At 36.5% G+C, this 17431-nt stretch overlaps 1 protein-coding gene across 1 annotated transcript in view; it reads right to left on the reverse strand.

Moving 5' to 3' along the window:
- LOC150081996 (lysosome membrane protein 2-like) overlaps positions 1-17431 on the reverse strand; it is a 302034-nt gene that overhangs the window by 167719 nt on the left and 116884 nt on the right. Inside the window, exon 4 of the mRNA XM_090380393.1 lies at positions 8257-8493. Within this exon, the coding sequence (XP_090236519.1) occupies positions 8257-8493 (237 nt within the window). The remainder of the gene's footprint in view (positions 1-8256; positions 8494-17431) is intronic.

Genomic DNA, 17431 nt, shown 5'->3' on the forward strand with positions numbered 1-17431 from the left:
AGCATGCATATTGCTTTTAAATATGTTAAAACACTGCAGTATTAGTATTTGGAAAATAGTTGCAAGATGAAAACAGGCTTATCCACAATCAGTAAAAAAAGATTTTACCTATCCCTTCTACTACTTTTGAAAATCCTGTATATTTAATAAAATACAGGCATACCTCGAATAATGAATAGGATGCGTTCCACGAAATTACTTCGTTAAGCGAAACTTCGTTTTCAGAGGTAAAAATACTATGGCCAGAATAGGGATACGTTCCCACTTAAAGAAAATGAAAAGCTTTTTTTTCCGAACAAAGAAAAGTTTTATTAAATAAACAGTCAACTTACATACAAAGTGAAATCTCATTTTAAAATACGAGTCTAAAGTTGATTGCTTATGCTTTTTTTTTCTCTTTCATTTAACAATCGCCTATACGGAGTTATTGCATTTAACACTGATCGCTTAACAATAAAACTTCTTCCTAAATCAGGATCATTTTCACTAAAAAAAATTTAAAACGTTTTCAATGTCATTTAAGCACCTTTTTAAATCTTTGGTTGTTAACACTTTTTCAGCAGGAACTTCTTTAACTTCGTCTTCATTATCTTTGTCTTCGTTGCTAACAAGGTTTTCTAAATCTTCCACTGAAAAACCATCATCTTCTGCATTCAATAAATTTCTAACATCCTCTTCATCGACATTTTCGAAACCTATTGATTGAGCCATCTGGATAACTTCATTTCTAATTTCTTGAATATTATTTTCTTCTTCTAGTACAACTTCTGGCCATATTTTGCGCCAAACTCCATTTAAGCATTTCTTAGTGACTTCTTTCCAAGAACTATCAATGTTTTCAATTGCGTTTTTAATGGTGTAGTTTTTCCAAAAAGTTTTAACTGTCATTTTCTCTTTATCCTCTAGTTCAGTTAAACTGCTTAATGTTCGACGCAGATAATAAGCTTTAAATGATGCTATTACTCCCTGATCCAATGGCTGAATCAGGGAAGTTGTGTTTGCTGGAAGAAACACAACTTTGACAGGAATGCATGTGTCCAACGTGTGAAGATCAGTAGGATGTCCCGGAGCATTGTCTATCAACAAAAGAGCTTTTTCTTCAAAGTTGTTTTTTTGACAATACCGTTTTACTTCAGGACAAAAGTGGTTAACAAACCAATCAGTAAATAACTCTTGGTAACCCAAGCTTTTCTATTTGCTTTCCATATTACAGGTAAATTCATTTTTATGTTACCTTTTAACGCCCTCGGATTTTCTGAATGGTAAACTAATAACAATTTTAATTTATAATCGCCAGAGGCATTTGATCCAAAGAGTAACGTTAAACGGTCTTTGGCTGCTTTGAACCCAGCAGCTGATTTTTCTTCAATAGAAATGAAGCTTTTTGTTGGTAGCCGTTTCCAGAACAAACCGTTTTCGTCAACACTGAACAACGAATTTGGTGGAAAATTTTCACGTTCAGTTATTTCCTTTAGTTTTTCTGGAAACTTATTTGCAGCTTCTCCTGTTAATTTTACACTATGAATCCTGGCCCGTTTTTTTAAATTTCTCGAACCAACCACGAGAAGCCCCAAAGGTTTCCGTAATTTCTTCAGTTTGTTTAGATTTCAGGTGATTAAACTGGAATATTTTTTTTATGTTAAATGGGGCTTGAAATTACGGACTTCGTTATATCGAAGCTTCGTTATCAGAGGTAACGTTAACCGAGGTATGCCTGTATACTAATTCCATTAACACTATGTGTGTAAGTTTATTCCAACAATCAATTATTCTCCACTGAATACAAATTTCAGCACCTATTCTTCAAATGTTTCTTTGCAATCCTCCAACATACATGTCAACAAAATGATAAAGATGATATAATCATCTAGCTTGCTGAACCTTTTTAAACCCCAACAGATCCATATCAATCCTAGAATGAACTTTGGATTCTAATGACAAACAAAGCCAACAGAAGTCAAAACAGATGATATGGACACTGAGCTGTCTTCTCCAAATAAATAAAATTAACACATCTTCCTCTTTTAAATATAATTAATGCAACACATGATATAACAGAACTGTAGAGGCTTTTGCAGCAATTCTGAAGATATATATATATCACCTGACCAAGATACCTACACCTAGTGTTATGACCAAACAGTAGCCCCTTCAGATTAGTAGCATGAGTAAAGGCAAATGATGCAAGAAAGCAACTTTATACAGAATCAGCCAAAACACATAATTCACCCATCCATACCCTGCAAGAATTTGTCTAGTCCTTCCTTGAATTTATTAAAACCATCCACTTCCAACAACAGATGGAAGCCTGTTCCAACAATCAACCACCCTCTAGCTGAACGCAAACTTCCACACATCCATCCTGCAACCACCTTCAACTTGAAATTATGCCTCCTCAATGTGTGTAGTCTCAGCAAGAGGAAGAATGTGAATGCCATTAACATTAAGCTTACCCAATCCATTCAAGGTTAAAAACACCTCAATAATATCTCCCCAGTTGCCTAGTCTCCAGATGCTGCAATTTTCAGAACTGAAGCCTTTCTAGGTAAGAACACCCTTTTGTTCTCAGGAGATGATATATCCAAAAGGCCTCCAGATCTGTATGAAATACAGAAGATGTGGCCTGGCCTTGTACAAAGGGATAATCACTTCCTTATCGCTGTAAGCAAAGTTTCTGTATATAATTGACAAAACCTCATGGCCTATCTTGGCAGGATTTCTACAGAGGTCTACAATTTTCATATCTGACTGCAAAATTATCCCAGGTCTTTTTCATTTTCCACTACCCTGTGTGTAGTAAAACACAGTTGATAACTTACTCTGGTATTAATGCTACCCAGTATCTTGCATTTGTCAATGTTACACTTCAACTGCCATTTCTCAGCCCATTGACTTAATTCTTCTAAATCTTGTTGCCACAACTAACCATGATTAATGCCGTTAACCACCCTTCCAATCTTTATATCATCTACAAACTTAGACATTAAGCCTGATGTACCTTCATTAATATCATTAATAAATATTGAAAACAACAATAGCCCCAGTACTAAACCCTGGGAACTCAACTAATAACATTAGTCCATTAAGAGCAGTGCTGTTGACAACTACTGTCTTCTTCCACTTAAGATCTCTTTATGCATAGCAGTAACTTGCCCTTAATGCCACATTGTAACGTTTGTACAGCAGTATCAAAAGCATTCCTGAAATCCAAGAATACTATATCAAAATTATTTTTTGCATCCAGTTCCTTGGTCACTGCATCATAATCTATCAGATTTGTTATACAAGTTCACCCACTAAATAAATCCATGCTGTGACTGCAGTCTTGTCCAGATGGTATTGCATTACTTCTTTAACTAGTGACTCCACTATTTTCCCTGGAACAGATGTTAAGCTAACAGGTCTGTAATTACTCATATCACCTTTTGATCTCCCTTTATGAATTGGGTATACATTTACACATCTCCAGTCCATAGGGACCTTCCCTGAATCCAAGAATGCTCTCACAATTATGACTAAAGTGTTTGCTTACCTCCTTTGCTGCCACTCTTAATATAACTGGATAGATTCCATCCACCTCAAGTACCTGTTTTATGTTCAGCTTCAACAATTTCTCTTCCACTTTCCTTTCAGTTTTCACAAAGTCAATTAGCTCCTCATTAGAGTTTGATAAACTTCAGGCATAAAAACAATTTCTCCTAAAAACAATTCCTCCTGTGTGAATGTAGAGGCAAAATACCTATTCAATTTGTCGGAAACCTGAGCAGGTTCATCAACAATTAGTCCACTGACATCAAATGGCCCAACATAATTCAACCCTTTCTACAGTTAATAAGCATAGAAATCTTTGCTATTCTTTGCCAGAGACATCTCAAAATCTGCCTAAGCTTGCCTAACTTCCCTTTTAACTTGATTACAGACTGACTTATATATACCATAGGTTTTTGTATCAACTGATAATGGTTGTTTGAAGAAATGCTGTTTTAGGCTTAGACCCATACACTTTAATCTCTGCCACATGTTTCAATAGTTCATCTCACATCCATTTAGGTCTAAGCCTAAAAACAGTATTCTTCATTGGTATGAGAAGCCTAGTAGCTTCTTTGATCACTTCCTTGAATACTTCCCATTAAAATTGCTATTAGTGATATCAGTTGGTCCCACTGCACAGAATTTTAAAAAAAACTGTCTGAGATCACTCTAGTCACCCTTACGAAAGCAAAAACCTTTCCCTATGATGGTAGTTATGTCTTTAATTAAATTCCTCATTAATACTGTGATCGCTGCCACCCAGTGGGTCTTTTACCTGCAGATTCTTAATGCATGATAACAAATTCAAGAGTATTGTTTCTTCGTGTTGCCTCTCTAACATGCTGTTGTAGAAAACAGAAATCCACAAAAGTCTTGCTAGTGTATGAATGACACAAATTACAGTCAACATCTGGAAAGTTGAAATCCTCCATTATGAGACATTCTGATTTACTGGCCCATTCAATTTCTCTGTATAGCTGTTTTGTATGCTGATCACTCTCATCAGGCCTATAATACACTCCTACTCTCAGTTTGTTTTCCCCAGTGCTCATATAACACCAAACTGACTCATCATTGCACTGGTGTTGATATTGACTGGATGTACTGCCCTTAGATTTAATAAGCTTAACTAAGAGAATACCCCACCACCCCTCCTGTTCTCTGTCCTTCCTGTATACATTGTACTCCCCATATTTAAATTCAGCATTGCTTATGTCTGAGTAACACGTCTCTGCTGTCCTACAATGTCTGCATCTGATGACTTCATCAGTACTTCCAACTCAATTTATTTACAATGCTCCTAAGCCGACCTGGCTAGCCGGGTGGGTAAAGTGCCTGCCTGGCAACCCAAAGGTCGCAGGTTCGAATCCAGCCTTGGGCTTGGATCAAAGCACTGCAAAAACCTTGGGAGGTGCATTATGGCCACAGAAGCCGATGCGCCAACAACTACCAAAAAAAAAAAAAAATGCTCCTAACATTAGTGTACACGTCCATGTTTTTATTCTTAGTTACCTTCACAGAACATATCTACTTGTTCAATGAACCACAGCAAAGTCTGAAATTTAACATCTTGCTTTCCAGGCTGCAGCATCTGCATACTCTACAGGTGGGAATGCTGCAGATGGCAGCATAGCTATCCTGGAAAATTCCAAAATAACCTCCAAGTTACTTTTCAGATATCACTGAAAGCAGTTGCTACCAAACAGTACTGTATATTCCAGCACATAAGTAGACCTCTGAAGCATTAAAAAATAATCAAATTTTAAATTTGACTTACACACAGAATAATATCCTAAACTCAAATTAGAAGCACATAATGTACTTAGGATTACAAATGCAGACAAATTAATAGCAATATATTTGCAAATTATTAATTGGCCAGGGGCAAAAGTTAAGGACACAAAAGATATGTACACATTGGCACTAATAACATTAAAAGTAGATCTGCAAATTTACTGACCAAGTACAGGTCAATGTTGAAAAATAGCCATGATTTAGGATTAAATTTGAAAGTGTCTGCAATTCTGCCCAGACACGATACGAGGGAGTACATGATGATGAGCCTTATCAAACAATTTGATAGAGGCAAAATACCTATTCAATTTGTCGGAAACCTGAGCAGGTTCATCAACAATTAGTCCACTGACATCAAATGGCCCAACATAATTCAACCCTTTCTACAGTTAATAAGCATAGAAATTTCTACAGTTAATAAGCATAGAATTTTTCTTAATATGGTCTGTGCTTATTAACAGGAGAGACTTTTTAAAGGGATGGGATATACCTAAATAGAAAGTGCAAGAATACTTACTGATGCTATCAAGGCATTGTTAGGTGTGGTGTGGCTACCCCCCCCCCCCAAGCTAGTGGTCAAAAAACCACTAGCTTGGGGGGGGGGGGGTAGCCACAGGCAGAGGTGAAAGTGATTCTTGCACTGCTTCTATTGGAATACTCCTGGAAAGCAATGTACTGGGGATTTAAAGTACTGCTGGGAGTCATCAGAAAACAAGTAAATACATGGCCTGTGTTAGGTAACAGAGTAAAAACAGATGCATGTATACCTGCCCAAACACCAATGCTAGGGAGTATAGTAAATAAATTTTAGATGCTGGTCAAGACATTAAAGGGCAGTTATTGTTGTGACATCAGAGACATGGTGCCATACAGATATAAGGAATATAGAATTGGAATTTGGGAAATACAATGTTCACAGAAAGGACAGACAGGATAGGAAGGGAGGAGGGGCTATGCTCTTAGTGAAGAAACTAAATCTATGGCAGTGCATCCAGTTGGCATGGAAGGACAATGCAATTTTGAGGCAGTTTGGTATGACATAAGAGCTGAAAAACAAAAATGCGAGCAGAAGTGTTATAGGCCTAATGACTGATTAGTATAATGAACTGTACAGAGAAATAGATTGGCCACCAGTAAATCAGAATGTCTTATAATGGGGTATTTTTAACTTCCCAGATATTGACTGGAATTTGTTGGTTGCTATACTTGCACACTAGCAAGTCAGTTGTGGATGATTGTTTTCTACAGCAGCATGCTCAAGAGACAACCAGAGGGAGCAATACTAGATCTAATTATCAAAAGTGATTATTCATGCATTAAAGAATCTGGAGGCAGATAACTGCCTCCGGAAACACTTGGAGGAAGTTATCACAGTGTACTGATATGAGATTTAATTAAAAATGTAACTACCATCAGGGGTTAAGGAAAGGGTTTTTGCTTTTGTAAAGATGACTACAGTGGCCACAGACAGTTTATAAATTCTGTACAGTGGGACCAACTGATGTTACCAACAGCAAATTCTAAATGGGAAGTGTTCAAGGAATCTTGGAAGCTACTAAGCTTTTCATACCAACTAAGAAATACTGTCAAGATAGAACCTAAATGGATGTCAGATGACCTATAGAGACTTGTGGCAGAGAAGAAAAATGCATGGGATGCATATAACTTATCAGGCGACACAGAAGCCTATGGCAGATATAAGCTAGTCTGTAATCAAGTCACAAAGGAGGTTAGGCAAGCAAAGGCAGATTACAAGAAATCTTTGGCAAAGGATGCAAAGAAAAACAGCAAAGACATCTTTCTTTACTTATATAAACTCTAGATCAAAGAGAATGAATCAGATTAGTCCACTTGATAGATGGTTTGACTACTGATGATCCTGCTCAGGTAGCTGGCAAACAATGAGTATTTTGCATCTGCATTCAAGCATGAGGAATTCTATAGAGAAGTAGATGCCAGAAGCTTATCATACTAATAGAGCGCTAAATGATTTTGTAATAACTGAGAGCAAAGTGGAGGAGAAATTGTTGAAATTAAACATAAGGCACATGGAGCAGATGGAATCTATCCAGCTATATTAAAAGGAGGCAGCAAAGGAAGTAAGAAAACCCTTAGCGATAATTATGAGAGCAGAACAAACACTGTTTGAATGTGAACCAGACCAACTGATTCTTTTACCATTGCTGAGAAATCGAAAGTAGTGAAGAGGATAAAAAGGAATTGGGATCAATACTAAGGGTAGAAAAATACAATGTAAATGGAAGTTGTATCAGAGGAAGAAGAAAGAAATAATTTGCAGAGTGTAAACAATTGGACGTTTAGAAAAAACAATATTTTAGAAACTAAAGAAAGGCCCTGCACAAAGCATATAAGTTACATGATTTGTTATATCCACTGAAGCATGCCAATTGTTGGGGGGGGGGGATTCAAAGACAAGTCACAGCTGGTTTCTAGAGTTCTTATGAGAAATAATTTGTTCTGAAGACAATTGGCATTTCATATCAGATTTCTAGCACCTGTAAGAAGTTGTGCTTACAGATATATCACACATTTGTAAAATAAGTACAACTACAGTTTAACATTCTTGAAATTAAAATACATTACATGAAAAGTGAATGTCACCAAATTAATTCATTTAAAAAAATGTTTCTTTGATTAATTAAAATAACAATTCCACTAAGTTCTATGTATCTCTAAGCAAAAACATGCTATGCTAAAAGGTACATGCACACTACCAAAAATGTCAAGCAGTAGTAATATATATATATATATATATATATATATATATATATATATATATATATATATTTTAAAAATGAATTTTACTATAAGTTTTAGTATTGGCCTGCAAAAAATACTTAAAAAAAAAAAATTCTGAAGATTAACTATTGCAAATATCAATATTAAATTGCATATTTACACAAAACTTACACCATATAACAAACCAAATGTATTATTTGGCATCACATGATGGATTTTTCCAGTGAACAAACTAACTGCTTGTAGTATATCTTCAAGATACTGCACCTTATAGCCTTCAAACAGAAGTTCTCTAACAGTAATATACTTAAACAGCTTTTCTTCATAAAGATTGAACACACCATTAGCTATTGGCTGAGCCAAACCTAAGTACTGGCCAGCCTTTTTCTTTATTAATGAAGATAATGCCTATACAGAAATAAAAAAATAATAAAAAAATTAACATGCATATTTTTTTAATATCTCAAAATTGAAAAATAATTTAGTAGTCAAAAGGTAAAGTATATTGTTCTTCAAACAGGCCTTTGGTATTGAGTAAATAATCACTCACAATAACTGCAATAAACATACCAGTCCATATATGACAATTTTTAATAAAATAAAAATTAGATCAGGAGAGCCTGCTGGTGTTATTTAAGGATGTACCATGACTGTAAAAAAATTTCCACTGTTTTAAAAGTGAATTTTACTAAAAATTTTAGTATTGGCCTGCAAAAATACTTAAAAAAAAAAAAAATATTCTGAAGACTTTTGCAAATATCAAATTTCATAATTACACCACATAACAAACCAAATGTATTATTTGGCAAGGAGGAAGTCACCTTTGAAAGCTTCAGCATTTTGTTATCACTTAACTTTTGTAATATTTATATATACAGTATTTTGTTTTATCACTTTTAACTACAGAGTTTTATTATTTTATATTCGATATAAAGTTCCTATACCTAATTTTTAATTTATTGTATTAAAGATTTCCACATATGGGTGAGTGTATTTATTACGGTTATGCTTGGCACATTGTGACTGCAAAAATACAATAATATAAAAGTTTTTTTTTTTTTTTTTAATGATTTGCAGCCTGCAGATACTATAAGAAACAACAGATTCTAAAGTATTATGTACAGATTATTAATCACAATATGACTTTATTAGCAAGGGATTGAGAAGCTCAAAAACTACTTTGAATCTGTGGAAAAGGAATCCAGATAGAAACTGTAAATGATATTTCAGCTATCAGCCACCCAGGAGGGAAAAAAAAAAAAAAAAATTCCCATTAATACAGAGATTCAGTGGACAGAAAAAGGAGAGAATACAGATGGATATCTGACATAATATAGATAAACGAACATGTTTAACCCTAGAATAATAATCTCATTCAATAGCATGTTATTAATAACCTTTAGTCTTAGCAGGCTATTATCATTAAAATCATAAAATAACCTAAAACTGAAATTAAACCTTCGTCGGATGCACTAGCAAAATGAACATTTTGATGCAATGTATCTGAGAGATATATTGCTGGTCGCAATATATCTCTCAGATACGTTGCAACCAACTATGTTCTGAAGACTAGGTTACTAGGTTTCATATCAAAAAATTAAAGACTGTTTACAAATCACTCTAGTTTATTCATAAATAACATATACAAGAGTTTCAAATGTTTATTTATCATTAATTTTTATTTTTACATAAATTAAAAATTTTTTTTATAAAAAATTGTTTTTCAGATTGTTCATTGGACACTGCTTTTTTAGAGCATGATGCACAAATCATTTCTGCATGCTCTAAGCATATTGTTTGGAATTTGTACAAGAATACCTTGTCATTCTGGTTCTCTTTGTTGCTTACCAGAGTAATTAGTGCACCGCTTGTGACTGCTCTCCCGTTCTGCACTTGTAGAGGGGCTCAGTACTCTGTTGCTTTAGCTGAAGGGAAGTTAGAGGTACCCGGCTCCTCCAATGAAGTTCCTCAGCCACTAATTCTGCAAGAAGTTGCTTGAGGAAGAGTCTATGGCTCTTTACTTCTTTTTCATTTCCCATGTAGATCACTTGTGTATTGATTCCGCTAATGTTTAGCATGCCATAGAATATCACCATTGGCCAATGACAACAAACTCGCGCCACATTGTAAGTCACACACATCTGATCCATGGTATCTACTCCAGACTTGGTTGCATTATAAAATGTTAATTGCTGGTTTCATCTGATCACCTCATGGTTTCATGGTCAATGGCATCATCAAAATGCAAGGAAGAAATCTAGATGACATTCTTTGATTTCTTCAGTACATAGAAAATGATTGTTGCTTCTTCCACAAAGCCAGACAAACTATTTTTCGGATCAGCTCGTGGCTGATACAAATTTGCTTCGACTGGGAGTTGCAGTTGGTTTGTTTTTTTTATCATTCCAACATAAGTTTCCTATTTCTGAGTTCCAGAACTAAATTGATATCTGTAAACCAATTATCTGCCATAATGTTCCATCTAGTCCCATGGATAGGTTCTGCCAGTCTTTTGAAAACATCAGCGGGTCTATTGCTGATTTGGTATGGACCTTCGAATGGCATTCCTGCATATATTTCAAGATTATAAGAGTACAGCACCCTAGCATCTACTAAGGCATATTTTGAGTTCATATTTATTGGGCTGCAAAGAGATATATACTATTTGAAACCACATTTTTTCTCTGAAGGCCTCTAATTTCTCAACAATAGTTAGATTCTGACCCGGAGAGTAACAAGTCGTGCAGTTTTTTTACAAATTCAGTGAAAATCTCTTATGGGTGAAGCAATCACGTTTTCTTCTCTCATCCCCGGTTGTTCGATCATCGAATCTTATACACCTGATGAGGAACTTGAAGCGTCTCTGGTACATTACTAAGTGAAATTTTTCAACGCCATTTCCATCAGTTCCCCATAACTCCTCCAATCTCTGCTTGTTACTCTGAAGTGCTCCAGCGAAATAAAGAAAGCCAATGAAAGCTTTTATCTCAATTTTTTCTGTAAATTTGAGATCTTTCCTGGCTGTAATTTGACTAAACAGTTTGAATATACTGATTTGTGTATTTAACAATTTTATCTAATATTTTGGCAGTAATAAGGCAGTTCCATGCTTCAGAGGCATGCTGGCGTTTTTTGCTTGACCAATAATTCCATGCAATTTTGTTAAAAGTTTGAGATCTCCACTGAATTTTTGTTGATCTGTTGACTTTCCTCCACTTTGTTGGTTTATCAGAAAGGCTTTTGATACTGTTGCACATGGAAGACTGCTGCACAAATTGGAGCAGTGTGGCATTGGAGGCAAATTGCTGTTATGGATAAAGGATGGTTGAGGGGGAGAAGACAGAGTGGTAATCAATGGACACTGCTCATCATCAACTAATGTTATTAGTGGAGTCCCTCAGGGTTCAGTGTTGGGTCCATTATTGTTTTCTGTATTTATAAATGATATTGATGATGGTATATCAAGCTTAATGTCCAAGTTTGCAGACGATAAAGGTTGGCAGGGTTGTTAAGGACACTACTGATGCTATGCTGCACAACAGGATCTGGAAAGGTTGAGCAGATGGGCTGAGAGCTGGCAAATGAAGTTTAACATTGACAAACGTAAAGTACTATATATGGGAAACAGCAACCCCAGAGCAACGTATCAACTCTGTGGTACTACACTGGCAGTGGTAGAGAATGAAAAGAACCTAGGGTAATTGTGCAGGCAGATATGAAGTTCTTTGAGCAGTGCAGATGGGCTGCAAGAGTAGCTCATGGTGTCTTGTCAATGACATACAGGAATTTTTCTAGGAAGGATAAGGAGGTGATTATTCCCTTGTATAAGGCAATGGTCAGGCCACACCTTGAATACTGTATACAGGTCTGGAGGCCTCATTTCAAGAAGGATGTGGAGCTGCTGGAACGAGTACAGAGAAGGGCAACAAGAAGAAAGGCTTAAGTTTTGCAAATTACAGTGTCTGGAGACTAGGCACTAGTGAGGTGATCTGATAGAGGTGTATAAAAGCCTTGAATGGTTTGAGCATTCTCAATGCCGATGGGATTCTTCCTCTTGCTCAGAATAATCACCCGAGAGGGCATAAATTCAGATTGATGAAAGACAGATGTAGGATAGATGTGCAGAAATTTGCCTTTAGCCAGCGGGTAGCTGGTTGGTGGAACAGACTTCCATCCCTTGTTGTGGAAGCTGATAGCCTAAATAAATTTAAGACTCAGCTGGACAGGTATTTCGAACGAATGGAGGGATGAAATGGAAGTGGGGGGTTTTTTTGTTTTTTTTTTTTTTGGCTGATGCTGCATAAGCTTGCTTTCTTGTATTATATGCCTCTACTAATGCTAATCTTTTCCTATGAAAAAAAACTTTCAGTGTCGTCCTCTTCTTTGCAACTTTCCTCCTCTGATATAGCATCATGTGCACTCTCCGAGTTGTCTTTCTTGTTTCAACGTAATCCTCAACTGATTCTGTCCCATCACCAATGCATTCATCACTTACTTCCTCAGAAAACAGCAGGGCATGAATAATTTTGGGCCTCATTTGCATTACCTGGGTATAAACAATCCATCCTGGCCTTCAAAAGCAATGCAGCACCACTTATGCAGATGGACACATCTCACAGATACAAACAACAGACTGTATCAAAACCAAAAGGCTTGGGAAATACCTTCTGAGAAGCAATGTAGGAAGTTACAGAGAAGCAACATCTTGTTCCCAGAAATAAAGAAAGATACACCGATGAGCCAAAACATCATGACCAGTGAATCGTTATGCAAATTGAAGCAACTGCAGGTGAACTACAGCACGTGCACGGGTCAGGAGATGGTGTAAAAAAATACCTGATAACTTAGTTCCATTAATCAGTGTTACTCTTGTTCTTCACATGGGAAAAGCAGCAGACTTAAGCAAGTTTGACAAAGGCCAAGATGTAATGGCCAGACGACTGGGTCAGAACATATCCGAAACTGCACAGCTGGTGGGGTGCTCACAGTCAGCTGTGGATCTACCAAAAGTGGTCAGAGGAGGGGAACCCACGAACTGTCGGTGAGGTGTTGGACAACCACAGCTCAATGCTTGAGGTGAGCAAAAGCTCTCCTGGATGGTACAGGGCAACAGAAGGGCACTGTGGCACAACTCGCCAGTAACTGGAATGCTGATGATGGAAGTAATGTGTCACAACACACAGTACATCAAACCCTGCTGAAAATGGGGCTGCATAGCCACAGGACACGCCAAATGCCCATGGCAACCACAGTTCACTGGCAACAGTGCCTACAATGGGCATGCAAGCATCAAAACTGGACCTTGAGTGATTGGAAGAAGGTCGTCTGGTCCATTGAATCATGTTTCCTGTTGCACCATGTGGACAACAAGCCGGTGGCAGCAGTGTCATGCTTTGGGCAATGTTCTGCTGGGATACCCTGGATCCAGTCATTCATGTGCCAGGCACTCTGACATCTATCACCTACCTAAATGTCAAACTTTCGTGGCAACAGTTTTCCCCTCTGGCAGTGCCATCTTTCAGCAGGATAATGTGACATGCCACACTGTCCGGATTGTCCCTAGACTGGTTCGCGGAACATGAGGAAGACTTCCAGGTATTGCCCTGACCTCCAGATTTCTCCAGACATCAATCCCATCAAGCATGTGGTTTGTGCTGGAACAGCAACTCCGATCTATGGCGTCTCAACCACGGACCTTACAGGAGTTAAAGGATCTGTTGGTTACATGTTGGTACCAGATACCGCAAGACATTTAGAAATCTTGTAGCACTCATGCCTCACCGGGTACAAGCTGTTTTGGCTGCACATGGAGGACCAAAATCATATTAGGTAGGTGGTCAATGTTTTGTCTCATCAATGCATGACGTATATATCTGATACATACGTTATAAATAAAATAAAATTATCTAAATGTATACAGTGAAGATCAGAAAATTCAATAATACAATAACACATTCCACACGTGAAAATGTTTAATGTCCACAAAGAACAGCACACGTGCAATGACAGTAATAGGGTGCTTTCTTTCTGTTTTCTAATAGGATTGAAAGTAAAAATTTGTTTTTAATCTGTAAGATAGTAGAACCTCAATATGTGAAATTCGTACATTATGTTCCATTAATAATTTCCAAATACCAATTCCTTTCTGTTTTACATATTTCTTAAACTGCATATCATTGTTACTACATATTGGCAACATAAAATTCATTTTGCAAGAGATATCAATACAAATTCAAGTATAGTACTTCATAGCACAGTATTTAGTTTAAGACTATTCAATTGCTGAAATTATATTGCACTAATTATACCTTATTAAAAAATATTATACAATCACAATGCCCATACCAGAGGCAGCATTCAATTCAGCAATCTTTATTTCTTAGGCAAGTATGTTATCCATTATTAAAATCAATTGAAATCAAAAAACAATCCAGCAATATCAGTTAACATTTTGGCTTATTGTTGGAGACTGCCAATCAGTGTAAATCATAGGGAAAAAATAAATTATCCCAAATACTTAGGCCATTTGCATAACCTAAAAAAAATAAGAAAGTCTGCTATATCCCCATACTATATTCCTGTGGATGCCATATTTATGAGGTTTAACTATATATCAGTTTTGTGAAAGAATGGAAGAATATTCACAGCTCAGTCCTGATTAATTTTATTTAGCTTTTTTTTAAAAAAAAAAAAATTAGGTGGCATATTCTGCTGGATAAATGGTTTGTATTTTAGAATATTTTTTACAGGTTAATAGCACGTGGAATGCAGAGAGTAAGTCAGCATACTCATTTTCTTTATTCCAGTAACAATCAATCTGCTTTGCTTCAGCTATTATAATTCTGCTGTATTATTATGGTTTGATTTACTTTGTGTCGAGGGTGGTAACAGAACATTAAGGTGTTCATATGATGATATATCAGATATACTATTTTCTATTTCTACAATTAAGTTGCGCTTATAACTTACAACCATAGTACTTATGTGCTTTCTGCATTCTTGGTTTGTCATCTTGTTGACTAAAGATTTCAGAATTAATAATACTGAAAATTTCATAATGATACTAAGCCAAGGAAGCAAAGTTTTATTACACTAGCAAGATATTTCCTATGTATGTCCTTCCTCCTGTAGGTTTTCAGCCAGCCTTTGAATTTCTAAACTGATGGCCTCAACTAAGAAACAAAAGACAACTAACTTATTTCAGTAGCCAACTACTCAGTGGCTCAAGGAAAAGCTTTTACCACTTTCCTCCTCAGATTTGTATTTCCTGATTCTAATGTGATTTACTACCACGAAAATTTCACCTTCATGAATTTTATATAGTTTAAAGTAAAAAAAGTAAAGTACAGCCATTATCAACCCACTGCAGGGTGGTAGCCTCCTCAACAATTCATGCTGAGGGAAATGGATATAGTTTATTTTACATAATTCATAGCTTTTGAATAATAAGAGAACTAAACTAATATAAAGAACATTTAACATCACATTAGCAATTTATTTCAGAAGCAAAAGGTTTTATCCTCAACTGTGGTTCAAAATTCTGTCCAATATTTCTATACTTGTTTTTGAAGAAAACAAAAAGGTGAGAAATTAGTTTCATGTCTATGTCATGACCTGCAGTTTTCATGAATGTTGCACAAATGTAGCAGGATCATGCAATTAGCATTAGCAGAGACATATGATTCAAGAAAATGAGCTTATAGAGCATCAGTCAAAAGAAGAAGAAAACAAAAATCCCATTTCACACATCCATTTGCTCTAAAAGTTGATCCAGTTCTTCCGTGAATTTATTTAAGCTATCAACTTCCACAATAACAGATGGAAGTTTGTTCCAGCAATCAACTACCCGCTGGCTACAGGCAAATTTCCACACATCTATCAATTTGAATTTATGGCCCCTCAGGTTTGTAATCTGGGCAAGAGGAAAAATCCCATCAGCATTGAACCTGCTCAAACCATTCAAGCAAGGCTTTGTACACCTCAACCAGATCACCTCACATGTGCCTAGTCTCCAGATGCTGTAATTTGCAGAACTTAAGCCTCTTTTAGTAATAGGATCCCTTCGTTCCCCTCGCACTTGTTGCCCTTCTCTGTACTCATTCCAGCAACTCTACATCCTTCCTAAAAATGAGGCCTCCAGACCTGTGATATGGTACTCAAGGTTTGGACTGACCATTGGATTATACAAGGGGATAATCAACTCCTTATCCCTGCTAGAAAAATTGCTGTATATCATTGACAACACACCACGAGCTACTCTTGCAGACCATCTGCGCTGCTCAGAAAACTTCATATCTGACCGTACAATTACCCCCAGTTCTTTTTCATTCTCTACCACCCTGAGTACTGCACAGTTGGTACATTTCTCTGGGGTTACTGTCATATGCAGTATTTTGTATTTGTCAATGTTAAACTTCAGTTGCTACTTCTCAGCCCATCCGCGCAGCTTTTCTAGATCCTGTTGCAGTAGCATACTGTCATTAACAACCCTGCCAACCTTTGTATTATCTGCAAACTTGAACATTACACCTGATGTACCTTCATCAATATCACTGATAAATATACAAAAACAACAATGGGCCCAACACTGAACCGTACTCCACTGAAGGTACTCCACTAATAACATTAGTTCACAAATAGCAGTGTCCATTGATTACCACTCTCTGTTGTCTCCCATTCAACCACTCTTTCATCCATTGTAGCAACTTTCCCTTAACACCATACTGCTCCAATTTGTATAGCAGTCTTCCACATGCAAGAGTATCAAAACATTCCTGAAATCCAAGTATATGATATCAAAATTATTTTTTGCATTCAGTTCCTTTGTGACCACATCATAGTATCCAATCAAATTGGTCAGACAAGACTTCCTCTTAACAAACCCATGCTATGTCTGAATTATTACTGCCATCTTGACTAGATGATACTGTATTGCAAGATAATTTAGATTTTCAACAATATTTTCATATTTTCTGAGGGCCAGCACCAAGCCATGGATAAAACTCTGGAAAATGCTGCTGTAACAGATCCATTTTAAGATACCTAGTTATCAAGCTCTGTAGACCACATTTTGTAGTCTCTCCTCATGTATGCACCCTTTTGCCAATTTCACCAATCTTTGAACTTTTCAAGCAGTATGGGTTTTTTTTTTGGTACTGTTTCTATAACTGGATTGAGTATTATTTGTGGTCTCATACCCTGATATGATGGAATTATAACCCCACCCCATCTCTACACAAATAACTGTTCAATAATTCAGGAGGACAGAGGGCTCGCCTTAATGCCTCTCTGAAATGCATAGAAAATTGTCTGCCTGGATCATAACTTCCAAATCATGTTCTTCTGT

This window comes from Mastigoproctus giganteus, chromosome 8 (genome assembly GCF_048544385.1).
Source record: "Mastigoproctus giganteus isolate SK-2022 chromosome 8, ASM4854438v1, whole genome shotgun sequence".
NCBI lineage: Eukaryota > Metazoa > Arthropoda > Arachnida > Uropygi > Thelyphonidae > Mastigoproctus > Mastigoproctus giganteus.